At 33.1% G+C, this 27,723-nt stretch overlaps 1 protein-coding gene across 1 annotated transcript; it reads left to right on the top strand.

Annotated features, from left to right (window-relative positions):
- Positions 1-6,137: 6,137 nt before the first annotated feature.
- Positions 6,138-21,796, top strand: LOC129952536 (SLIT-ROBO Rho GTPase-activating protein 1-like). The gene is made up of 11 exons (XM_056065154.1): positions 6,138-6,358; positions 6,409-6,517; positions 12,392-12,569; positions 17,251-17,407; positions 17,465-17,554; positions 17,828-17,953; positions 18,007-18,664; positions 18,728-18,940; positions 18,996-19,101; positions 19,449-19,667; positions 21,202-21,796. The coding sequence occupies exons 2-11, from the start codon at positions 6,424-6,426 to the stop codon at positions 21,227-21,229; spliced, it is 1,869 nt and encodes a 622-aa protein (XP_055921129.1). The 5' UTR covers positions 6,138-6,358; positions 6,409-6,423; the 3' UTR covers positions 21,230-21,796.
- Positions 21,797-27,723: the final 5,927 nt, after the last annotated feature.

Below are 27,723 nucleotides of genomic sequence, written 5' to 3'. Positions count from 1 at the left end.
GGTTTTAGACAAGGCGATGCACTGTCATGTGACTTCTTCAACATCGTTCTGGAAAGAATTGTGCAAAACTCAACCGTCAACACTAGAGGCACAATCTTCCAAAGGTCCTTTCAATTACTCGGATACGCCGATGATATTAACATAATTGGAAGATCAAAGTGTGATGTCAGTGGAGCATTTTTGAGCATTGCGACGGAAGCGAAGAAGATGGGTTTAGTGGTCAATGAGGGCAAGACCAAGTATATGCTGTCATCAAAAAAGGACACTGAACAACGACGTCTTGGACAAAACGTCACCATGGATAGCTATAACTTTGAGGTAGTTAAAGGCTTCGTATACCCAGGCACCGCTATCAACACAGACAACGACACCAGCGCTGAAATCAAACTAAAAATAACTCTTGCAAATCCCTGCTCCTTTGGGCTTAGATGGCAATTGAGAAGTAAAGTCCTCTCTCGAGCATCTAAAACCGCCATTTATAAGACACTCATCATCCCGGTTCTCATTTATGACGCTGAGGCCTGGACCCTGTCAAAGAAAGATGAGCGTCTTAAGATGCTTCGAGAGAAAAATTCTTCAGGTGATTTTTGGTCCCGTAAGCATAGATGGAGAATGGAGGAGAAGATACAACGACGAACTGTACGGGCTGTACAGCGACACTGAGCTAGTTAGCAGAATTAAAGTCCAATGGCTTAGATGGCTGGGTCATGTAGAGCGAATTTACATCAACGCTCCAGCCCGGAAGCTCGAATCCAATGCCGACGGACGGCGCAGTAGAGAAAGACCGCGACTCAGGTAGTGCATGCTGGTGGGTCAAACCTCAACCAACTTGGAGACGGCTAGCTAGGGACTGAGCTGGGCTGTAGCACCACCTTAAGTAAGTAAGCCAAAACATTTATAATCATTGGAAACAACGTTTAGGTCAACAGTGGGACATATTCATATTAACCTACTTAAGCCGCAAAAAAACATCGTTTGGCCTTTCGACTTATTGATTGTCTTTGTAAATGCCAATGTAATAGGGAATTGAACGTGTTTTAAAATTATGGTTTATGTGTTCCTCATCCGAGGGGGTTTGTTATAAAATTATAAAAAAACATAGAAAGCCCTGACCGAGAAGCTTACTCTGTCTATGTTTAAGGAAAGTTAGACGAGACGGGAATCACGCCATCTATCCGCAATACATGAATTACTTCGGTTTGAATTAAGAATAACGGCTTCATAATTTGAAAATTACAAATATTCTGGAAACCTTACCTTCATGAGGTAAAAATATTTATTAAAAAGTATACATACACTGCCGGTCATAAGGTTAGAAACGGGCAATTCCGAGAAGTAAAATCGGTATTTCTCTCGTTACTGGATGGATTAGAAAGAAAAACAACTATGGTAAATGAAAGACTATATTGTTAAAAACAAAATATAAAATTTGGGTATGCCACCAGCCTTTAAAATAACTGCAAAAATTCTATCTTTTAAGAATCTATAGAGAGATTCCAAGTAGTCCAGTGAAATCTCACTCCAGGGTAATATGATACCATGAATCAGCGCTTTAAAATTGTAGAGAGAAAAATGCTTGGTTCTTGAATTTTCGGGTACAGATTGGTGCATTTAAGTACATAATTTCTCTTAAAAATTAACTAAAAACAAATTAAGGTAAACAAATAAGTTGAGAAGAAACGTTTGTGTGACACACACAAATTACACATTTCAGAATCTCTTTTCACTTCAAATCTCAAAGCTTTCATGTCAATAAATATGAAACGTTAATTATGTTTTTCAATTAGCCATTAGTTTAACAAAAGTTTCACTTTTGCTGTTTTTGGGACATTTATATTATTGAAATTCGTGTTTAAATCTTAGTTTTAGAGCATCCGAAGCAAATTCACTTCAAAAGTAGATTTATTTAATTTTTAAGCATTTTTTGAAGTAAATAAAATGCACGACTGGGTCGCTAGAACTTTCCTATATTTAAAAATTTTAAAATGTAACTTTTTTTCGAAAACCATTTTAAATTTCAAATTGTCTTAAAAATATTTTTGGTAAGTACTTAATAAAGTACTAAGATATACATTTTACACTTTAATTTCGTTATCGAGTTTTGTTAACAAAATTAATATTTTTTAAAAATTAAAAAGACATTTTTGATCATCAAAAATCATCATCAATTTGATCATCGACAAGAGCTTGCACAAAAAAAGAAGATAATGGAAATCGGTCCATTAGTCCTTGAGAAACCTAAAAAAATTAATTTTTTATGAGGGGTACCCTTCTTTGCTTTTTTTCTTAGAAACAAATTTTATGAAAATACTTTAAAGCATAAAGTTTTTTTCAATTTCTAAATTGAGTTAAATTACTAACAAATCTTTAAATAAAACCATTACTTATACAACTTGACTGTATAAGCTTTATGACTCATATGAACTCCCCCCTGGATACATTGCTATCGATTTATCTTCAGTTTCGCGCTTCAAGTTGGGTGAGGTCACTTTTCACTTGTGAGCGCCTCCTGATATCCTGTCTTCCTTTACTGCGCTGTCCTGTGGGTGTGGATTCGAAGACTTTCCGAGCTGTAGCATTGCTTTCTTAGTCCAAAGAAACAGCGATTAGCAAGAGTAATCCTTTGTTTGATCCCAGCGCTGGTGTTGTTTTCTGTGTTCATAGCGGAGCTTAGGCATGCCCTTAATAAACTCAAAGTTAAGTCTGTTGATAATGACGTTTTGACGCAGACGTCAGTGTTGTAGGTCCTTTCTAGTTGACAGCATGTACTTTGTTATGACCTCATTAACCGCTAAACCCATTTTTGCTCACAAAAGTCCCATTGCCATCACGCTTAGTTCTTCCGATTATGTCAGTGTAATTAGTATATGCTAGTAATTGGAAAGATTTTTGAAAGATAGTGCCTCTGTTTTGATGTGGAAGCTCTGCACTATTCTTTCAAGTACGATGTTAAAAACAGCGCATCACCTTGTCTAAAGCTTTTTTTGACATCGAAATGTGCTGTTAAGTTGTTTCCAACCTTTATGGAGCAGCGTGAATTTTCCATGGTCATCCTGCACAAACGGACAAGCTTGGCAGGGATTCCAAAACTAGACATGCCTCTATGCAGCATCTTTGGACTTTCCTGGTCTAAAATGACACTGATAAGGTTGCTGACGATGGGCTTTAGACGTTCTCATATTACAGCAGAGAAGATTTTGTAAACGATGTTAAGTAGACTGATTTCTCTATAATTGGTGCAGTTTATAGGGTCTCCTTTTTTCAGAATTGGGCAAACAATACAAGGTTCCTTTTATTAGGCATGCTTTCTTCCGACTATATCTTACAGATAAGTTGGTACATGCTCCTAACCAAATTATCTCTAGCTTTCGTCGTCTCTGTGGAATGGATCATCCTGCCTGTCAGCGGAATTCGGTTCGTCGTCGCTGTTATACACTCTGTAGAAGTGGTCTTTTCATATCCTCAGCATTGACTGCGGTTCCACTATGATGTTTCCACTTTCGTCTTTGCAGCCTTCAGTTCGTATTCGCTGTTATACACTCTGCAGAAGTGGTCCTTCCATATCCTTAGCATTGAATGCGGTTCCACTATGATGTTTCCTATTTGGTCTTTGCAGCCTTAGGATCTAGGTTTATGTACTTGGGAATTTCGTTTCACCTGCTCATAAAACTTTCGAATTTCATTCATGCTTTTGAACCTCTCAACATCTTCGAGCGCACGCTTCTCATACTCTTTCATTTTCTTTCTGAGAAGTCAGTGTTCATCTCGCCTCTTCTGCACATAGAGCTCGTTAGCAGCGCTCGTTCATCTATGCAGCGCCGCTTGGCGTTCTTGTTGTTTGGCTGTATTGGATGGGTTCCTTTTTAGTGACTGCTTGAAACCCAGCAAGCCAAAGGCAGTTTCTCTTATTGCATCTTGGCATTGCTGCTACTGGCTCTCGATACTTGTAACTCGGTCAGAGAAGGATTTGGCGATCTCTTGCGATTGTAGTCGTTCGACATTGTATATTCTTCCAGCGTCTCCTTGTTTTGCCTTGGGTCTAGGAACCCGAAGTGCTACTTTGGCTACAACCAGGTAGTGGTCCTAGTCGATGTTAGCTCCTCGGAAATTTCGGACATCCATGATGCTGCAAGCGTGTCTAGTGTCGATCGCAATATGGTCAATCTGGTTGACGGTAGATTGATCTGGAGAACTGCAAGTGGATACTGAGGTGTGGAAAACGCGTGCTGGCCCCGCAGCAAAATGGATGAGTCTGAATCTGAACATTAGGCTAATGTTGCCGAGTTTAGCTTTGATGCGAATGTTCATGAGGCGCTCGCTTATGCACCTATAGCTCAAGACTTGTTGCCTAAGTCTGACTCAAATGACAGAGCCGCATCCCAATAAGCGCTGTTGATTTTCTCGGTAGCAGTAACTATCCCTTCCATAGTATTTCCTGGATGTCGGTGATGTCTACTTTATAGCAGTCTAGGAGCTAATTCTTCGGCTGCACGTCGTCTGTTAAGGGATCTAACATTCCTCCTGCATATCCGAAGTTCGTTTTCCTTAATTCGTTTTGTTTTTAATATCCTATAAAGTTCTTAAGGACCCATTCGAAACATCCACCTTGATAAACAAAAAAATTCCTTGGATGTTAGCTCCCAAACTATTCGCTCACGTTTGCTAGACCAAAAGTGTATACGGAAGAATAGCTAGAAAACATTGCTCAGTAAAAGAAACATAATATAGCGGAAGAAGGAAGAATGAAGAACTAAATCCTAGAAACACCATAAAGACGGTTAAGTATGGTGGCTGTTATATACAAATTTGGAGGTGTTTTTCTTATAATTGAGTATAGGCCCTGTCTTTTGGATAAAAAACATAAGGGCCAAAGAAACGTACGTCCAATTGAAAAACGTTCTGCTTCCAATTGCAGAAGATAATCTGCCATTAGTGTGAACATTCTAGTAGAATAATGACTCCAAACATATTTGTAAAGCCGTGGCAAGGTGTTTTGACCAAAAAAATGTGCCAGTTTTAAAATGGACGTCACAATCACTAGATCTAAACCCCATGGCAAATCTTTAAAAAGGTTAGAAAATAAGAATATCCTGCACTATGGAAAGAAATTCAATAACAATGGTGCGCAACACCTGTGGAAACATGTCAAAACCTAGTTTACTCTATCTTAGAAGATGTAAAGCGCTTCTTATAAAAAAAGGCCACCCCACTAAGTATACTGATGTCTTGAGGTTACTCGGAATACTCATTTTCCTCAAAAATATAAATTCTAACTGATTTTTTGCCTTATCCATAGGATCAATCTGAATCATTCTTATTTTTTTGGCCAGGAAAATAGTTTTTTTCTTTATTTTGGGTTAACTTCATAATTTAAATTTAAATTTCACATTAACAATTATAAATAATATTGACTTACTATTCATATGACCATTTTAATATTATTTTTTTCAAAAAATACAGACTTTTGTGATAAAATTGTAGTAACAGAATTTCACTCTTATTATTTTGGCCACAACTGTATACACAATACAATTACTGATTTATTTAAATTTTAAGAATAACTAAAGAAACAAAACTGCATGGGAAGATTCGTATGCAATTCCCCATTGTTAAGGATTACCGATGGACTAAAAAGATATTTAAAAAGAAACAACACAAAATTATTTCCCGAATAACTTTGATCATCGAAATTTCAAAGATCAATATCTTTGCCCAAAATATTTAAAACAAAAACGTTTATAGGTTTCCAAGGTTTCATTAAAATCAGTTCAATTCATTACAAAGATACAAAAATAATTAATGTGTGTAGGTATCTATTAATGTATGACATATACGTTGATTTGTAAAATTAGGAATGAGGCACACAGTGAGTGAGTAACTTGCGAACATAGTTAAAATATTTTATAATCACAATTAACAAATATGCTGTAAACGAACAACATATATTTTATTTTATTTTTTATATTTAAACAAAGTAATTTGGATTTTAATCCCAATTTGTAGAATTTGTGAAGCATATACCGGTTTTCTTCTGTACCTCCTCTATATTTATTTAAAAGTGAACATTTTGATGTGAAGAGAAAATCAAAAATAGATTTAGCCTCAAAGTCAACATTCTTGATTTTTTGTTTATATGTAGAATGAAACAAAATATAAAATACAATTGGTTGCAGCTTTATCTCCTCATCTTCTAAAATTTAAGTGAAATCAGTATTGTTTAATTTTTTGTTGTTATTTTATATCAAAAAGTTTTGCAAATTTTTCTTTTCTTTTTTAAAAGAAGTTTTGAAGTTTACAGTCAATATTGTGTGTGAAATATATTTTGTTGCCAACTAAACTCCAGAGCATCTTATAATAAGTATGCAAAAAGAATACAATTTCGAATACCATTTTTCATACAAAAAATAGACATTTATCTTTAAAATGCAGGCGAACCCTTCTGCTGGCGACAATGACAATGAGACAGCGAATCATATTCAGTGCCTTGGATCTATAAAGAAATTAATATTGTTTAACAGTGAGTTTTAAACGTTTTTAAAGTAACCAAATATGTGTATGTACATACATACATATATAATATACATATGTAGTTATGATGACAGTTCAATTAATTAAATTAATTTAAACAAACTTATAAAGTACGCGTGCTAATACGTTTATGTTTATACAAACTGTGATATTTTTTAATGTGGCGTTTCAAGATACGTTCATGCTTCCAAATGTTTTGGAAACCTTTTGAATCATTAATATTACCTATTGTCTTACTTCAAAGGCGCTAGAGTCCTTAACTACCTCAAAGCTATAGCTGTCCATGGTGACGTTTTATCCAAGACAACGCGTCGTCGTTTAATGTTTTTTTTAATGACAGCATAAACTTGAGGGCAAGCACTGACCACTTAACCCATCTTCTCCCCTTCAGTCACAATGCTCAAAAACGCTCCACTGACATCACGCTTTGATCTTCCAATTACGCCAATACGTCGATGAGATACACCTTTGGAAGATTGTGCCCCTAGTGGTGACGGTTAAGTTATGCACAACTCTTTCCAAAACGATGTTGAATAAGTCGCGTGACAGTGCATCGCAAAAACATCTTTTGACATCAATTACTTTGCTTACCTTTAAAAATGTTTACGGTTTAAAATAGTATCCATCAAAAATGTAGCGGTGTCTTCCCAACCAAGTAATCAAATAATACTCATCACGTGATTGAATCAATTGGAATTCCTTCCAGTATTTCTTACAATTGTATTTTTTCTGAAAATTTAGAAGGTATTTGTAATAACTTTGCTTTATTTTTCAAATTGAACTTTTCTGATTTGGGTTTAGATTATAATAAAACGCTTAGTTTCAATTCTAACATTAATGTATTTGAAATTTCTTTATCGAAAGTTGATGTATTAAATGCTTTATCGTCGCTTGATAACAGTTTCGCTGCCGCACCGGACAATATTTCACCTTTAGTTTTGAAAATTTGTAAATATAACCTTAAAACCCAACTTTTCTTTATTTTTAATTTGTGCTTGAAACAAGGAGAGGAGTATTTTTAGATACATGGAAATATTCGCTGATAACACCCTTGCATAAATCTGGATCTAAAGCATCTGTGGAAAATTATAGACACAATAAGCTTTGACTCATCCCCAAATTATTTGAAGCAATTGTTAAAATTAATCTTCATAGTTTAGTTCAAAACCATATTTCCCTGCATCAGCATGGCTTTACTAGTACCCGGAGCATAATGGTAAGTGCGTTAGACTAGTTTTTTCACGGGTACTGCCTCTTGCGAGGAATTGAAAAATTCTCCTAGAGTAATTAAAGAAAAGTGCTTTCTCAAATTTGCCGTTTGGATTCGGCTTAAAGCTGTAGGGATGGTTGAGAGTTGTAAGTCACTAGACCCTAGTTCTCAACGGAGTGTTGCGCCACCCAATTTATTTTTTTTTTATAGCATGGCTCTATGAGTGGTAAGTCTACTGGAAAAAATTTTGGCAATTTTTACAAATTACTGTCTTGGTTGTTTAGAAAATCGTACTCAAGTGGATGTGATCTACACCGATTTTTCCATTTTGATTGGGTACAACATAATGTTCACTTGAAAAAACTTGAATTGCTTGGCTTCCACTTGAATCTCCTAAAAAGGATCAGAAGCTAGTTGGACGAAGACAATATGTTAAAATTGGTGATGTTTTTGCAATGAAATACACAATTTGTCCGGTGTACCACAAAGTAGTCATCTTGGTCCACTCCTTTTCATTTTATTTATAAATGATTTGCCGAATTGTATTAAAGGTTCTAGATGTCTTTTATATGCTGATGATTTTTAGTTCTGTAAGTTCTTCATCAGTACCCATGGCACGATGGTTAGTGCGTTGGGCTGTCATGCGAAATGTCTTGGGTTCGATCCCTGCCTGTGCCACCTAAAGTTTTTGTTCACGGGTACTGCCTCTAGCGAGGAATTGACAAATTCTCCAAGAGCAATTCTTGTCAAGAAAAAGTGCTTTCTCAAATTAGCCGTTCGGATTCGGCTTTAATTGACTTAAGACTTTGTACTCTTTGCTTACAAGGTGCTCAACTCTAACATAAATTGTTCATTTTTGTTGTCTCAGTTTAATAAGTATTTTCCATTTCGGAATTTGCGTCCTAGAAATTGTAATTTTTCTATATGTTCCTTTTCATAGCACAAATCATTGCGAAACTTAATCCAATAACTGCTTCTTGTATTGATTTTAACGAATTTGAGTTTGTAATTGATTTTAATAAAAATAGATTAGATATTAAGATTAATTAGAACACTATCTTATTACCACTGCCAATTGGCCAATGCCAATGTTTGATTTGAATGTAGTGTCCATAAAATAATAAATACTCAATTAATAGTTCTTAAATATTTCACTTAAACTCATTTCTTGCAAATTGGAGTTTAAACAAGGCATTTGTCAAAGACTTTTGTGTGCGATTTATGTATGGTAAAAAGTTAATCAAACAGTAATTCGTGCAAAATGACTTTGATCACTCTGCGCTGCTCCTACGTTTTCAGTAAAATAATCATGATTGATACATACATACATATGTATAATACTATTATAAAATAAAATTAATATTACAGGCTAATTGAAACAGGTTGATAACTTTAACAATGACTTACAAATTTAAATATTTGAATTTAACTAAGACAATTACCTAAACCACCAGTGTATAGCTAACTAATAAATAAAAAATACATATCAAGAAGTTAACATGATTACAAATTATAATACTCTCTAATAGCGTAAGTATCAGTATTTGAGGATAGATCTTTAAAAAGAATAGAGATCTAAGAGTAAATGGATTTTTCAATTCTTTTGAGTTGCGAACCACAAATCCAAGCACACCATTCGCTTTAGCAACCACAAAATAAATGTGGGACGTGATACTGAGTTTGGAATTAAATATGACAGCAAGTTCTCAATAAGCTAAGATTACTAGGGAAAGATAGAGACTGGCAAAAAGAAACATTTAAAAAGAGCTGGATAGCAATGCGCCATTCAGATAAGCGCTCAAGATCACATTGAAGTAAACGATAATCTTCGACAAATTTGATGCAACAGACAAATTGGTATGTCATTAGTCAGTTACAAGAACAGAAGAGGCTCCAACTGATTACCTTGTGGAACACCAGACATTACATGAATTACTTCAGATAATAAGTTATTAATGTGGACCAACTGTAATCTACCGTACCGATACGATGCAAACCAGTTTAAAATACTTACACTCCTTTTTTTTTTTAATATGATGATTGACCCCATCGAAAGCCCTTGAAAAGTCGGTAAACATATCATTAGTTTAAAAACCATTTTCAAAATTTCAAGTTTAAAAATAAATTAGCTGGTGCACAAGTCCACAGAGAATTAGGTCTATTGACTTACAACTCTCAACCATTTTAGGGATTGAAGACATCTACAGTTTATATGCCGAATCCGAACGGCTAATTTAAGAAAACACTTTTTATTGCTATATTTTTCCAAAAATATTACTTAGTTTGTCCTTCCATGTATAGATAAATTTTAAGAGGGAAATCATTTCTTTTAGAAAAAAGGTTAGATTTTTAATCACAACTTCATTCAAAAATAATCTGAAACCTGAATCATTTTGTTTGGAGACAAATTTTTGTGAAGGAATATTCTAACCGTCAAGAAAAAAGGCGAATTAAATGATGCAAAATGAAAAGGGGAAAAGTCCAAAAGCCAAACCTAATATCAAGTCTTCTAACTTGGTCCACTTGGCAAATAAATAAAATAAATGTAAGTTGCATCAATTTTCGTTTTTGACCTACACATATCACATGAATGATCTTAACAAAGAATGTGGGCTTAAATCAACATTTTATAAAGGAAAATTAGTAGAAATCAAGAATTACGTAGCTATTTTTTTCTGAATTTGTATTTTGTAACAAGTAAGGTAGGTACACAACTTTCTGATTCCGCGTTACAGTTTTCTTGAAAGAACTTTTTTTCTAAGATGTTTTTTAAATATTTTTTTTCTCATCCTTAAAAACTAAAATAAAAGAAGTTTTATTACCTATTATGTAATAAAAGGATTGTGATTGATCATTGATGTCTCTCAAGATAAGCTGCTGTCCAATTACATACGTAACTAAAAAGTTGCTTGATGCAGACTTGTTTCATAATCTTAGTTACTACTCATAAAATCAAGTGCTTAGAATCAAATTAAGCTTTTTTAAGCGTTTTAATTGAGCTCCTTGTAATGAAATGCAATTCATTTTTTTTACTAACAGATCTGACGACAGGAAAACATTTATAACAATACTCATATATATTTAACCGATGTATACAAAACTTCAGCTTGCTTTATATGCATATTTAAGCTCTTTTATATATACTAAAGTATCATTTGGTTGGGCCTATTCTCCTCTGTCCTTATTTCTAAATTGTATAAACAAAATCCTATACTTTATGAACACTCTCTTCAATTTTTTAAAATATGAATAACTAAAAGTTAACTGCTGATATCAATTTTAAACTCGATCCACAAGCTCTCGGTTTATCTATAAAATTTTGTTTTTAAAAACATTTAGAACTTGAGCATTTTTTCACTTTCTATAATTTCTTAAATGTACTATTGAGTATTAAGGATTTAGATCTCCGTTTAATAAAACAAGGTTCTAACGAATAATAAACTACTTTCATAGCACCCGATAGGATTTTTTGACATACATATCTGACAGTGGGCAGGTTCAGACGACATATGTAAGCGACTTGAAATAAAGCAAGTTTCTAGCATCTGATTGGCCAGCTGTCAAAAAATTGACTTCCAATTAAGGCAACTTTATTGGAAACTTGACTGGAAAGTTAGTCAAGAAAAATCTTCGTTACTATCAAGCCAAGTCAACTTATATCAGAATGGCAATAGATCTTCTAAAAAGGACATATTTTTCACACAGACGGGTTGATTCAATGGACATAATACCAGTTTCGTAAGGGACTCAAGCTTGTTCCATAGGAGTAATCCTCATGATTCTTGTGGTATCACGATGGGCCATTGTGGCCTAAGTGTGCCCATTTCCGTCTTGCACAGCCACTTTAACCTAATGTCAGTTTGAGATTTGAAGTTGTTTCTTGATATAATGGGGTTTGTATGTTCTCTTCTTCAATCTTAAAGTTCCAAAGCTTAACATTAAAACCTTCATGTATTATATACAAATACACATACACACCTATTATGTGTATTTTTTTAATTCTGAAAATTGTTGTCATCTGGAATTATCGGTCGATAACTGTATTTTCCAACAGTTTATTATTATTGAACATTAAAAACTACTATGACTTAATATTTTATAAAACAATATAACCTGATCATTAAATCGTTCAGAGAAAATAAAAAACTTTGCTAAACAGAGTTCTTATATCCTAGACCGTCAAATTTGAGGGTTCTTGTGCTCGAGAACTTGATGAAGAAATGAGTTCGAACTCAATTAAGTTAAAATTTTTCAATGAACCGAGTTTTCAAGTCTAGAACTTTGTCAAAGAATTGACAGTAAAATGTTCATACTTAATTTTACCTCTTTCATATAATTAGATCCTTAGTTTACTTTAAATGTTGCCAACATGCCATTTACCTTCAGAAATATTGTTATAAGTTTTTAGTCTTAACCTGTCTTACATAAAGTTCAATCTAAATTTAACGCTAGTGAAGAAAAGATTTGAACTCCATTTGGAAGGTCAAGATTAGTGCTCTACAAATTCATCATACATTTTTTTTGTTACCTACTATGTTGCGATTGGCCCTAGCAAACCCTATTCTATATACTTATTTTTTAGGCGTCTTTATATCCATATTATATAACTTGCAAGATTTGAAATAACACTTTCTATTATTTTATCATTTATAGATATTCGGTTACGGCTGCTAGAGCAATTATGCTCTTTAGATGTCAAAGCAGAATCGCACATGTGTTTCGTCAATGAACTGAATACGTTTTTCCGACATCGCACTATCGTAGAATCGGAGCATAGTCGGGGTCTCGAAAAAATTCTTAACTATTTGCAATCCAATATTTGCAAATCACAGTAAGTCAGTCAAAATTATATTAAATACAATTGAACACAAACACTATGTATTTTTATGAGCTATAAGGTTATTTAATTTTGAAAAATGTAAATATAAATGAAGAAAAAATAACCCTTTCCATGTGAGCTAATGACCGATCTTATATTCAGAACATTAGAAGGGTTTGAATACTACGAGTATAACACCAACTTGATTGTGCTTCCATAATTTTGTATTTAATACCCAATGGAATTTGTGTGCTCCTTTAAGCGCATTCTTTGAACATATGTATGTACCTATCTACATTGTATTTTTATTATTTTTTTGGTATGATTAATTTACAGACAAATATTAAGAACACAATTTTAAATTATGTAAAAACAACAACAAAAAATGTAAAAGCTTGTTTTTAATTTTAATGATATAAATTCACATATTTATATTCGGATATAACGTTTTTTTTTAGACGTGTGCTTTCAATCTGGAAATAATTTTTCGGAGTTGGTCTTTTTGACAGCTGTCACTTGATGTTTGCTTATTTTTCTTTTCCATTCCTTAAAAATGTTCCTGCATTGCAATGATACAAAAAATTTCTTTTTATTTTTCTTCATAGTCTACTTGCAACTCTATACCTAGCGTTTATATGTATAAAATAATTGTTGAAAAAATCATTCACCACAGGCACAGGTTTTAGGTTAGTGAACAAAAAGAACTCATCTACAATAATTAATTCACGCCAAAAAACGAAACTCGCATCTGATTGGCCAGCTGCCAAAAAATTGCTTTCCAACTGGAAAATTAGTAAAGAAAAATCTCCCTTACTACCAAGTCAAGTCAACTTATGTCAAAATGACAATCAATCATGTTTTTTTAATTAACTGAAAGTTAAACTTTATTCCTCTTACGATTTATATATTTTTCGCACAATTTTATTTAATATTTTGTGTAAAAAGGTTTTTCGTCAAATTGGAAAAGAAACAAGTAATATTTCTTTACAATAAGAAATGCAAATTGGGATGGACTTGTAGTTTGCTTGAGGAGTGTTTTGTAGACAATAATGTTTTTGGTAGTTTTTGTACGGTAAACTGAAGGTAAAAGTTAGCGAAGTAAAGTTCTGAGTTTGAAGTTTATGACACTTGAACAACTAACTGGTTGGCTTGGTCGAAATGTACGTCCAAGGAATTCAGTTGACTGCAAATGAAGTCCCTTATGTTGTATGAACCTGCCCATTTTCATAATTCAGCTATCTCCCTCACTTTAATTTGACGATGTAGTCTAACACTAATTGATGAACTTCATAATCGTCGGTAGTTACAATTTTTGGACGTCCCCGAACGTACACGTTTAAATTCATCAGCTCAAAATTTTGCCGTGGTTATAGGAGGTGCAAAGTCCTCATATACAGAGTCAAACTCAACTTTAATTGGCGTAGGCGTATTGCCTTTCAAGAACAAATATTTTATAACAGCTCTATACTCAATAATTTCCATTTTCACTTAAGGACTTAAATGGACACACTTTAACGTGACCTACGTACTACCACAGCAAAAAGTGGTCGTATTGGGCCTTAATGCCTTATTCCTAAAAATTTATTCGAGCTAGCCGCGGCGCGGACGGTGAGTTGGCCACATGCTTGAAATCACTTTTAAAACATAGTGATAAACCCTGGTTTTTATATAGTAAAGCAGAATCCTTGGCCATTACATTAAATTATTTGCGTTTTACTCCTTCCACACGTTGAAAAAACACCGGTTTTTGTTTATTTTTTTATAGATTAAATAAAACATTTTATTTCTTAAAATCAAAATATGAAAAGAAATAAGTGACAAAAATATTTTTTATAAAAAATAGAGTTATTGCCACTCTAAGAAAAATTTTACATTTATTAATTAAAATGGGTGGGGTGACTCTTAAAAGAAAATTTAAAAAAGAAAGTTAAAATATCATACATTTATGTAATGCATACAGAAATTAAATTAAATTGAAGTTAAACATTTCAAGAAAACATCAGGTAGATCCATTTAGAAAAAAATCATCAAGACTAAGGACCCAATATTTATCTTGTTTCATAAATAACAAATGAGAAGTTTGCATCCTGATAGAATGGGGGAGTCTATTAAATATCCGACATGAGGAAACATTCTTAAAATTTCTAAAAGCGGTTGTTCGATATACCAGTAAAATTAAGATTACCTGATCTCTTAAAGAAAATTTTTAGAACTTTATAACAATACATATGTCTCACTGAAAGAATTTTCAAATCTCTAAAAAGTGGAAAACTAGGGTACAGGCGAGGCTTACCACATATTTTCTTCAGAACACTTTTTTGCAAAACTAATAAAGGTTGTAATTTGTTATAATATGAACCTCCCCAACAAAAAATTCCATATTCTAGTTTCGAATGAAAAATGCCATAATAAATTTTAAGTAGCAGTTTGGAAGAGCAAACTTTACGCAAAAAGAAGAAGTTTCTAAGATTGCACCGAAAATATTGTCCAAGATTCTCTGTGTGGTTATAAAAACTCATTCTAGAATCAATTATTAATCCCAAATACTTGAATTCATTAACTATTTCTAATTTGAGCATTTATCACTACAGCTCATAGAATCCGTAAATGTTATGGAAGTAACCATAGGATTACAGGTGCAGTTAAAAAGCTAAAGCTTAAAGTTTGGACACTCAGTACCGTGGAAAAAGAGATCATTAACAATCTTTCTGCCATACAAACTGAAAAACATTATCTTGGTTTTAGAACTTATTATCAATTTGTGCTCTGCAAACCAGATTCTTAACAAGCTGAGATCCCAATTTATATCCGGTATAAGATTCAGACAACTATCTGTACCATACGAAAAACCAACATCATCTGCAAAGGCTGTAAGAGAACCCTTAAAAGGCAAACTGAATAAAGAATAAATATATACCAAAAAAAGTATTTGTCCTAAAACCGAACCTTGTGGAACTCCCAAATCGAATGTCTTTATATCACTCCTAACACCACCAAATTTCACTCTTTGGGCTCTTAAATTTAAATAAGATCTTAGCCAATCATTAATGAATCCTCGAAACCCAGCACTTTCAAGTTTGCTAACCAAAATTTCGTGATTAACCATGTCAAAGGCTTTTGATATGTCAACACACAATCCAGCTGTACAACGCATCTTCGGTTGATTTATTGCTTTGAAAACCAAACTGAACATCACTGAAAAATTTTGTTCTCTTTAAAATGCTCATCATTCTATTTTTTACAGCTTTTTCAAAAATCTTACTTATCGAGGGTAAGAGTGATATAGGCCTATAGTTACCCAGATCATTAGTTGCTCCTTTCTTGAAAAGTGGCAAGATATTGGAACATTTAAGAGCTACCGGAAATACTCCAGAAAAAATACTTTTGTTAAAGATATGTGCCAAAACATCAATTATAAAACATGCTACATTTTTCAAACAAACATTTGAAATGCCATCATAACCAGAAGAGTTTGATGTTTTTGAAGTGCTAATTAACTTTAGAATCTCTAAACTAGATATAGGCTCAAACACAAAACTTTGGCTTTGCGAAGGTTCAAGACTAGAACTAGCTTGTAGATTAAGTGAAATCGTTGAAAAGTATTCCTTGAATGCATTAGCAATTGCAATTTTATCAGAGACCACACGACCATTAACATTGACAACAGATGGTTGTTTTTAAGTATACTATTAAGTATACTATTCACTATTTTCCATTCGTTTCCAATATTTCCTTCAGCTAGATTGAATTTGTTTTTAAAATAGTTATCACGGCAAATAGGAATTTCCTTCTTTAATTCAACACAAATTTTCTTATATTTAGTTTTTAAATTCTGACTGCTGTTGCGTTTTAAACACTTTTGTCTTAATTTTTTTTATACTTCTCTTTTTTAACCAAACTATAGGTAATCCACGGCTTTAAACGCTCATTAGACTTTTTCGGAACGATGTCAAAAGAAGCATCAGAAATGTATCTACTCGTACAAAGGAAATCAATAAAAATGTCATACGATTTGGAAGGATCACACTCGGCAAAAACTTCTTCCCAAAACTCAAAAGACATATTAGTTTTAAGCCTACTAAAATCGATGCTTGTAATCAATTTTCTTTCCCTATATCAATAAGAATTCCAGTAATGGAATGATCAGTTATTCTGAGGTCAAAAACACACTTTTCACAGGAACTGATTGAAGGAGCGAATAGGCCATAAATATGATGAAGACAAGTTCCAGATCTCGGTCTTGTTATCTCTTTAATAAACGAAACAACTCCATAAGAAGCTAACAAATCAAGATAAGTTGCCACGAACTCGCTACTTTCTAAAGTATCGATATTCAAATCACCCACAATTAACAAATTATTTGATTTCTCACTATCCAAGAAAGTTGAAAATTTTTCCATTTGATTTCATATTGATTCAAATTCAACAATGAATTCAACTTTTCAAAATTTATTTTATTGAAATCGTACTACATTATCCTACTTTAGTTATTTCATAAATTTTAAATTATAATTTTGTATTATATTAAAAGGTTCGTAGTTGAACATACACCACAGAGTCAAATGGCTCAGAGTCATTTTAATCAGGTCCAATTGAACGCTATAATTTTGTTGCGCTTAAAATAAAAACGTCTTATTGTTAGTGTAAATGACCAGATAAAATATTCTATTTATTTTTTTTTATTTTTTTTAAGGAGTTCTGTGCAATGGCCGTCTCAAAGTTCTTATTGCTGTTGGGACCTGCTTATTAATGAGACATGGTCCCTAGCCAACGATTACAGTTCTTTATCGGAAATATATAATATCGATGTGGTATATAAATTACAAAAAATTCAACTTGTATACAATAAGGTATTGATTTATTTATCAAATTTTCAAAAATCAAAGCTTGACGAATTTATTTCATAGTACTATGAGCTCCTTTCCGAAACACACGAGGAAATATTGCGAATACTTCGGAATTTTTATACAACTATCACAACTTATAATATTTATAAGGTAAGGTTTTTCAAAAACTTATTTATACTATAGGCATGACTATTTACTATGTAAATCTTTATTTTTGAAAATGTTTACACCCATACGGTCTAAAGAGTTTGGACATTTACAATTTTAGGGAAAGAAAAACTGTTCCAAATCTCCTAGGTCCGTTCAAGTATATGGTTTAATAAAAATAATATAAGGCTCATCTTTATGCCCAAAAATTTGAAATTCTATATGTAATTTAAAAAAAAAATGGTAATAATACAAAATTCCTCTTTTTCATTGCAGAAAAATCAATACTCAAGTGATAAACTAGAAGCCATCAAATCTCGAAGCATATATAAGCATTTCACAGAGACATCGAACGTAGATATTCATAAAAATATGTTGAGAGACCTTAAAGATATTTTCAATGTTTGTTCTTTGTAGTACTTTTAAAATAACTAAAGTAAAAGCTTTATTTTTAGAGTATGGATTTAGGTTTTGGTTTAATGGTATCTAAAGCAATCCTTGCTCATGTAAGTTCGGAGCAAAAGTTATTTAAAAATAGACTACACTGTCTTAATGAAGAAGATTTATCTCGAAACGCCGCCGGCGTGGATTGCAAAAACAAATCAATCGAACAAAACTGCGATCATTTTTCAAAACAAAATATTCCAAAATTACTTCGCCAATCTAACCATAATAACACTGAAGGAATTGAAAGCTTGTTGCATTTCGAATTTGAGCTTCAAACACAATTGTTAAACCTCAGAGAGAAAAAACTACGTAAGAATTTGGAAGTTATTTATGGTATATTAGACACACGAGAAATGAAAACAGCCAATTTTGTAAGAACTAAGAAAAGTATGAATGCATATGATAACGGCAGCCAAATCGATATCAAACCTAAAACCTGTGCGGTGAAAAGCTTATCAAATTCAGGTTTATCAACGATGATTAAACAAATTGCCTTCAAAACTAACGCTAATATAAATGCAAGTGAAAGTAAAGCTAAAGTCAACTTAGCCAATGTCCAGATTCGTCCAAAATTATTTGGAGGATCTCTTGAAGAATATTTAAAAATTACAAACGAACCAATTCCTTTGATTTTGAGAAGTTGCATTAGAGTTATTAGGAAGTATGGTACATATTGGTCTTGAAGAGAATATTGATTTTTGTTTTTAATTTTCAAACCATCAATTGTAGGTCTTCATAGCCATGGCATTTTTCGAGTATCTGGGTCTCAGATTGAGATAATGAATTTTCGTGAAAGCTTTGAACGCGGAGAGGATCCACTGGTTGGGGCTTCAGATGCGTCAGATATGAATTCAGTTGCGGGTGTCTTAAAATTGTATTTGAGAGAACTTCAAGAACCTCTATTCCCAAGCAAATACTTTGGTTTTTTCATATCAATCCAACGTAAGCTTATCAAAATGAAACGAAATTGCTTTGTATAACATCTTTATAATTTCAGATTTAGATTCCGAACAGGAAGTTGTTGGAGAGATGAGAAATTTTTTTAGAGCAATTTCACAACCTGTTGTTATTGTAATTCGCTTTTTGTTTGGGTTTTTAAATCAGTAAGTAAATTTAAAAAATTGTAAGCAATTAAGTTTTTTTAAAAGCTTTACGGAAAACTTCGTTTAAATGGCATTCATTTTGTATCTAAAAAAATTGTTTAATTTGATTAAGTGTTTTCGTTAGGATGAAAGTAACAATAAATACACGAACGAGTAACATTTTATATAAAGAGTGGATGTAAATGAAGAAGTAATTTTGAACAATTCTGTTTTTATAAATTTTAAGATGCTCAAATTGTTTTTCAATAATTTAAGAAGTTTAATTCAGTTTGCTTTAATTTAATTTTAAGTATTAATATTATTTATTCATATACAATTTCTTAGTGCTAACTTTAATTTGTTTATAGCTTGTCTGAATATTCATCTACTAATATGATGGACGCATTCAATTTGGCTATTTCATTCGGCCCCACTTTAATGCCTACTCCGGAAGATAAAAAGCAAGTGCAATACCAAACACAATTAAATGAGTTGATAAAAATCATCATTATGAACTATCAAGAAATATTTCCAAATGATCTCGCGGGGCCTCGATATCATAAGCATGGAGCTGACAACTATTTCAGGTAGGAATTTTTAAAATAAAATAACAAATTGCAGAGAAATACGTTTGTTTGTTTCTGTGACAATATTCAGACAACCTTTTTGAATGTTTACTAGTTTAAAACCATGAGTTTTACCAGCAAAAAAGTTCCCTCTGATTTTAATTGTACGTTTGATGCATGTCAATTTAGTAAAGTCTCTGTATTTTCTGATATACATAGGTGTTAGTCTGGATCCCAAGTTAACTTTTAATGAGCATTCAAACTACATACTTAAGAAAGCTAATACTACCCAAGGATTCATAAAGAATTCGGTTGCGATTTCCGTGACCCTAATAGCCAAACCCAAAACCGGGCTTTCGGCAAAAAGTTTTCGGAAACCCGAAAATCGTTCACATGGAACATTTACACGTTTTCATTTGATATTTAAATTTGTTTAACACCGGCTGTCAAACTTTGTATTGTCGAAAAAATTTGTGAGTAAAAAGTTTTGTTCTTCTCAAATTATTTGTGAAAATACAATAAATTCTTACCAATTCGTCTCAAAGAAGAGTTTTAACTGAAGTTCTGAGGACGTGTGAATGGTCTCATGACATGAACCAACAAGAACTACAAGCTCGATTGGCTGCAGCTATCTTCTTTGTTTACTTCAACCGGTCCGAACAATTCACAAAGGAGAAGCTAATTGTCTAGAAAATATATCATAGAATGAACAAAAAATAAATCTGTTATAAAAAATAATTTTAATTAAACATTTTCTTCTTCTTTTCAACAAATTCAATCCAAATTACTGAGCTTATGACTATTGCTTCTGTTGAGCAAATTTGCCTTCAGAATTGCCATATAACGAAAACTTGTGCTTTACCAAAAATGTATGGGAAAACTTGAATTTTCGATGTAGATTTTCGGTCGAAACCGATAATTTCGCGGAAAACGGGTTTTGGACTTGGTGTGAAAAGCCTATAAAGTTCTAAAGCTTCTCTTTGTTTTATTTGTAAAGCCTGTACTTAAATATAGTTGCATAATGTGATCACCTTACTCCTTTGTTTATATAACAAGACTTGTAGCAATTCAGAGAAGATTTAAGCGTTTTTGCCTTTATTTTCTTCTATGGTCAAACTTCCCCCTTGTTCTCAAAGGCTTGATTTAATAACCTATCCAACACTCACCAGTCATAGAAGGTATTTGCATAGAAAGTATTAGTTTTGGTCGGAAAAGTATAAGACTACAGCAGAAGTTGTACCAGTAGATCAAATTATGCTGTAATAACCCCTCAATGGATTTCAATATATAATACTATTGAATAATTACAAAATGGTAGGCGATAGAAATACAATAATAATACTCGAATTTCCAGAAACGCTCATCAGTTTAGAGAATCTTTTTTAAGCCCCGGTATCTCCTCTTAAATCCTTCCCTATTTTGCTAACACTCGCACATTGTTTTTTTTTTTAACTTAAACAAAACATACTAAGGGTATTAATAACCCCTTGATTACTGTAAACTATACAAAAAACTTGTACGTAATTATTAAACAAGTTTTTTTTTCTCTTTTCAGTGATAGCAGTAATGATGCAGCTGAATAATCATATAAAGATGATAAGGGTATTCACGCAACGTCGAAAAACCACTAGATAAGTTTCTATACATCTTGGTATTGCCAAAATTTGTATCAGAAATGCGTGAAGTAGTCATATACCTTTTATAAGAAATGATTGATAAGTCATTATAACTTTTTGAATCAGGTTTGTTAAAAAATATGAGAACTACAAATAAAAAACAAACGGCTCCAATTTCATAAATCGGTTCGGAGAAGTTTACTTTTGAATAATACCTCAGAAATATGTCGCACACCTAATGTGCCAATTCATTTTTGTACGCAACATTTGATGTTGCTGCAAAGCTTTTATCCAAAAAAAATCAAAAAGTTGTTTAAACTTTTGTGCAAACGCACGGTCGACGTTCCATGAATGCCCTTAACATTTTTACAACTGTTGCTGAAACGTTGTTCAATCCTGTTTTCGTATTTTATTTTATTTTATTTTATTTTATTTTATTTTAGTAAATATGTAAGATCTTATGTCCTATAATTATAAAACAAGGATTTACATAGATTTATTTTTTTATTTTTGTCAATAAAATATTTCAAGTAATTTTGTTTCAAAGTTATTTCTAAGAACAAATCACTGGTCGCATCGTAAGCCATATTCCAATAGAGTTGTCGAATCATCTGGAACTTTGGTAGGTATTTTGAAAGTTTCTATTATTTAAATTAAATGTAAGTATTGAAAGAAAAAGTATTGACAAAAATGACTTCAAGGTGATTTGTCAATTCCTGACAAGAGACTCGTGAAAAAAACTTTAGGTCGAACAGGCAGGGATTGAACCCAAGATTTGTGGCACGATTGTTGCAAGCATACTAACCATGTACGGAATCAAAAAATCAAATTCTTAAACCTTTACTGGATACAGGATCAAATATTTAAATTGTCAAAGGACAATCGAAACGAGCAAATTCTATTAAATGGAATTAGTCAGAATAATCCCACTAAAATTTCAGGCTGCTCAAATCTTATACTAAACTTTCCTAGTAAATCACTTCCATATAAATTTCATCTATTAATCGTGGATTCAAATATTCCATATGATGGAATTCTGGGAAATGACTTCCTTAAATCCACGGATGGGATTATCGATTACAAAATCCAATGTCTCCGTTTTAAGTACGGAAATATTCCAAACAATTCAAAAGAAAATTCACCAAATTCAAACTTTATTGAAATCAAACCTCGTACTGAAAAACTTATTTCAGTTTTTATAACTAATCCTCAGCTTAAAGAAGGCATTCTATCAGAGCTATATTTACAAGAAGGTGTATACTTGTCAAGAGCAATTACTCAAGTAAATAATGATTCTTATGCTCCTGCTTCAATTCTAAATAACACTCAAAATCCTATAATTCTTCAAAATCTTTCTTGTCAATTGGAACCATTACTTAACAAAATCAAATCAATTTGATCGTTTTCAAGATTTACTAGCTAACTTAAGACTCGATCATTTAAATACCGAAGAAAAATCTCATATTATCGAAATATGCAAAGAATTCAGTGACATATTTCACTTAGAGGGAGATGCCTCACTTTTACATCAGCTATTGAGCATGAAATAATAACCAATAATTGAGGACCTATAGCGGCAAAAACGTACCGTTACCCTGAAAACATTAAATCAAGAAATCATTAAGTCTTCCGTATCTCCATGGTCCGCTTCACTTTGGGTGGTTCCAAAGAAAGTTGACGCTTCAGGTCAACAAAAATGGCGTGTCGTCATAGATTACAGGGAACTGAATAACGTCACAACTGGTGATGGTTTTCCTCTTCCACATATTGTTGATATTTTGGATCAATTAATTCATTCTTATTGCTTCACAACTCTCGATCTAGCTTTTGGTTTCAACCAAATTAATGAAGGTCGTTACAAAACCGCTTTTTAACCTCCCGATGGGCACTATGAGTTTATTCGTATGCCTTTCAGATTTAAAAACTCACCATCAGTCTTCCAGAGATTGATGAACAATGTATTAACAGGCCTTCAAGGTCTACAATGTTTTGTCTATTTAGACGACATTGTGATTTATGCGTCATCGTTAGAAGACCATCAATCAAAACTTCGAAATGTTTTCCAAAAACTTCAATTTAATAATCTGAAACTTCAACTAGTTAAGAGCGAGTTCATGGGAAAAGAGGTTATTTATTTAGGTCATAAAATCACAAATCAAGGTGTCAAACCAAATTCTGAAAAAATTGACGTTGTATGCCAATTTCCAGTTCCTGTTAACATAAAAATATACAATCTTTCTTAGGCCTCGCAGGCTACTATTGACAGTTCTTTGGAAATTTTTCAAAAATAAAACGACCCCTTACAAATCTTTTAAAAAAAGATTGTCTAAAAGTAAAACTTACATCCGATCCAATATTAAAGTACCCGGACTTTTCTAAGAAATTTATCCTTACCACGGATGACTCCAATTTTGCAATAGGTGCCATATTGAGCCAAGGTGAAATTGGTTCTGGCCTGCCTATTTCTTACGCAAGTAGAACACTTAAAATGGTTTTAAGGTTATTTTCCCATCGAGAGAAGATTGGGAGGATGACACCGTGTCAATAGGTTTCGACACAACCATCTTTACTGATGGCTCAAAGATCTAGTGCGGAGTTGGTTCTGGGATCTTTTCTGAGTCCCTAAATGTAGCGAAATCCTTTAGGCTTCCTGACTTTGCTAGCGTTTTTCAGGCTGAACTGCTGGCAATAAGGGAGGCATGTAAGATACTTAAACAAAACCCAAACCAAAACCGTAATGTCGCTATCTTTACAGACAGTCAGGTAGCTATCAAAGCCATTAACTCGGCCATATCCTCATCTAAATTGGTCCAGCAATGAAGCGATGAGCTTGCAAACCTGAATATTAACCTCGGTGTCACCCTGATCTGGGTTCCGGGCCATAGTGGTGAACGGGCTGACGAGCTAGCCAGGCAAGGATCGGCCCTTCATAGCTCACTTGCGGAAATGGTTAACATTCCTCTTGGTACTATGAAGGGTAAAATCTTTTCTATCTACCAAACTGAATCAAACCGAAGGTGGAGCAATTTACCCAACTGCATTATATCTAGGAAGATATGGAACACCCATAACAAAACCCGTACAAACGATCTTCTATGCAGGCCAAGGCAAGACATAGCCAGGATTGTTGCGGTTTGTACCGGACATTGGCCTATAGGAGTTCATGCAGAGAAGTTGGGTATCTCTTACAACACCTTTTGCCGTAGCTGTAGTGACCAAAGAGAAAGTGAAAACATAATCCATTTCCTCTGCAAATGTCCTGCTTTGGCAAACACCAGAATGAAATGCTTTGGAGAAGCATTCTTTCAAGAACTCGATGAGCTATCTGAGACAAAGATTGGAGACCTAATCTTTTTTCTCAATGCGACAAAATGGCTCTAACATAATCGCTATGAAGCTTCTCTATCAATCTATCCCTTTCAATCAAAGGTCAAACGAGTTTTTGGTATCAAAACGGCGCACTACAGCGCTAATTGGATCTCAGGCTAGGTTGCCTTGAGATCGCCATTTCTACCTACCTACCTACCTAGAACACTTAATAGACAAGAATCAAACAACAGAACGGGAACTCCTTGCACTTTTGACTATCACTATGGTAGACGATTCAAAATTGTAACAGATCACAGACCATTAGTTTGGTTGTTCAATGTAAAAGATCCTGGATCTAAACTAGTGCGTTGGTGATTAAAACTCGAGCAATACGATTATGAGATACAATTCAAACCTGGTCGTATAAACTCAAATGCAGACTGCTTATCTCATATTCATCAAGAAAATACAACTACTATGTTTTATGCGGAAACTAAAGAAACATTTAACGACTATGTTAAATTTTACTATAATTCTCTTTCACCAAATATTCACGATTTTAAAGAACTCGAAGGGAATATACTAAACTCAAAAGAAACAGTAGCTTATATTTTATACAAAATTGCATTTTCATTTAATAAATTTGAATTGCCAATTTTTCTTAAGCATTCAATTCCGATAGTAAAACATTCCCAATTCCATTGAACTATGAAAACGCATATTAGTTGCTAGATATTTCCAAATTAATTGGATTTTATCAAAATAATAATCTTATTTTTATTATTTAAATTCCTCTTCCTAGAATTAACAAATTCAATTTATATCAAATATTTCCTTTACCTATTCCTAAAAATATATCCACATATGCATTTATAAACCCAGAATTTCCTCATTTAGCCATGTCAAAAAGTAAAATGCATTATGCTCAATTAAACGACCTTTGTCTGAATTTGATAAAATTTGTGAAATACACATGATACATTCAAGTTACGATAGACCAATTTGTGAGACAAAACTATTAACTACAACTCACAAAATTGTACCATCCTCGTGTCATACTTACCTAGTAACAGGCACAATAGCAGTATGGCATCCATTAAAATATAATACGAGTAAATGGATTTTTGTACTGAGTGAACAAGATCGACTCACCATAGATTGTAAAGATACTGAAATCTTTGATCAACTCATACACTCTACTGGAATTATAACACTCAACGTAGGCTGCAGAGCGTATTCAAAATACAACCATCTTGTATCCTAAGGAAAAATCAACTACACAAATGTGATACCCGAAATCAACATTCTAGAGGATGACTGTTGCAAAACTCCAAATTCATCAACACACAATATCACCATGTCATTGTCACCGATACACATTACCAATGCCCGACTAGATGAATTAAAACAGGCCTCCCACAGAATTGATATTTTAAAGCGACATATTGATGATTTGTTGCTAAAGACTCAAGTTAAACCTAAAATTAATTGGCTTCTCATTTCAGAAGAAGTTATTTTATTCGTACTGGCTCTAGTATTATTGAGGAAAATTCTAATATTTTTCGGAATCTTCAAAATCTTTAAAACCTTGAACCATCATTCAAAAGTAGTCGTCTATGAAGCTCCCGAGAATGTTTCATTAAGAACCCGTCACATAATCAAAGGAAGAAGACCTTTATCCGCAAGAGAAGGATACTCAACCACCCACTAAAAATGATTAGTTTTAAGATAAGAGTGATAGTATTAAGATTAAAATAAAATATTTTAAATTGAAAAAAATGTTATATTAAGATAAAAGAAAATATTTAAAGTTTCATTGATAATATATCAATGTATCTACCCGCTGGAATAAGTTTTGCAGGTTTAAACGTTATGGTACTCACTACTCATGTACGCAGATGACATTGTGGCTTTTAGAAGAATCGCCTCAAAGTTTATAACTTATGATTGATTTTTGTAGAGCCTGGAAACTAACGGTTAATCTAGAAAAATCTTAAGTTATGATAGTAAGAAATACACAATCAAAACTTAAATTGAATGAAAAGTGGTTCTTTAATGGTGAGGCCATTGAAATTGTGACAGAATACTAATACCTTGGAATACTTCTAAAATCTAATATGAAGTTAACCTCACATCTCGAAAATAAACTGATAGCATCAAAAAGTATGATTAACGTGTCATGGAAAGATGTTATAAACTGCAAAGATGTACCAACCTCAGCTAAGTACAACGTATTTGACGCTGTAATGTGGTCTGTTATGTGCTACGGCTGTCAAATATGGGGATATCAGTCACATGAAGAAGTAGACAAACTTCAACATTACTTTCTCAAATGTCTTTTCTACGTACCATCCGATAGTCTAAACTATGTTCTAATACTCGAAACCGGCCTTCCTGCTCCTTTTATTAATACTCTAAAACTCCACTTTGACTGCATCTTAAAAGTACTGGCGTATAGTCCAAATTGAATTCAATTGTCAATGGCAAAGTACATCATAGATAGCAAAGTCGAGTGGATAGGAGAATGGAGACAATGGGCAACGATGTTTGGAATTGAGCTAAATTTCCAATATACTAATTAAATCGTACTAAAAGAACAACTCTACGGGTTATTACAGGCTGTCGACATCTACCAGCGGAATTAAAATTTACAAAAAATCTCATCTTCAATCAACAGAGTCATTTACCCCGATTTGAAACATGATCTGGTAAATAACTATTTTAATGATGAATGCAGTACAAGGGAAATTTTATTTATCTGCAAAGCAAGAAAAGACCAACTTAATTTAAACGGCTCACCTTATAAGAGCCCATCCACTACACATTGCACCCTTTGCAATTTGAATTCAAAAGAAGATACTATTCAATTTTTTACGAAATGGTTTGTTTAAGTTCATTACTCTCCCCTGAGTAACCTCAATAGAGGTATCACAATGGACCCTTGACGTCAACGTGCGTCAATGACATCTGGACAGCCACTCCAACTTAACCTAACCTATTCATTTTTTATCAACATGCCCAGTTTATAAAGAACTCAGAGTCCTCTACTTTGGCAAACCTACTCTAACTATGGAGCAAACTTTGACAATTTGTGTATTATTTATTAAGTAATTTATTTTTATTTTAGCTAAACTGAAAGCCCTATTTGCATC

Source organism: Eupeodes corollae, chromosome 3 (assembly GCF_945859685.1).
Source record: "Eupeodes corollae chromosome 3, idEupCoro1.1, whole genome shotgun sequence".
NCBI lineage: Eukaryota > Metazoa > Arthropoda > Insecta > Diptera > Syrphidae > Eupeodes > Eupeodes corollae.
Note: the sequence above shows the minus strand (reverse complement) of the source record. Positions and strands in the feature narration are given on the sequence as shown.

Bases quoted from the DNA above. Each gene is read 5' to 3' on its own strand.
- LOC129952536 (XM_056065154.1), top strand. From the start codon at position 6,424: ATGCAGGCGAACCCTTCTGCTGGCGACAATGACAATGAGACAGCGAAT. The intron at 6,518-12,391 runs GTGAGTTTTAAA...TATCATTTATAG, and splicing joins GAAATTAATATTGTTTAACA to ATATTCGGTTACGGCTGCTA. The intron at 18,665-18,727 runs GTACATATTGGT...CATCAATTGTAG, and splicing joins TAGAGTTATTAGGAAGTATG to GTCTTCATAGCCATGGCATT.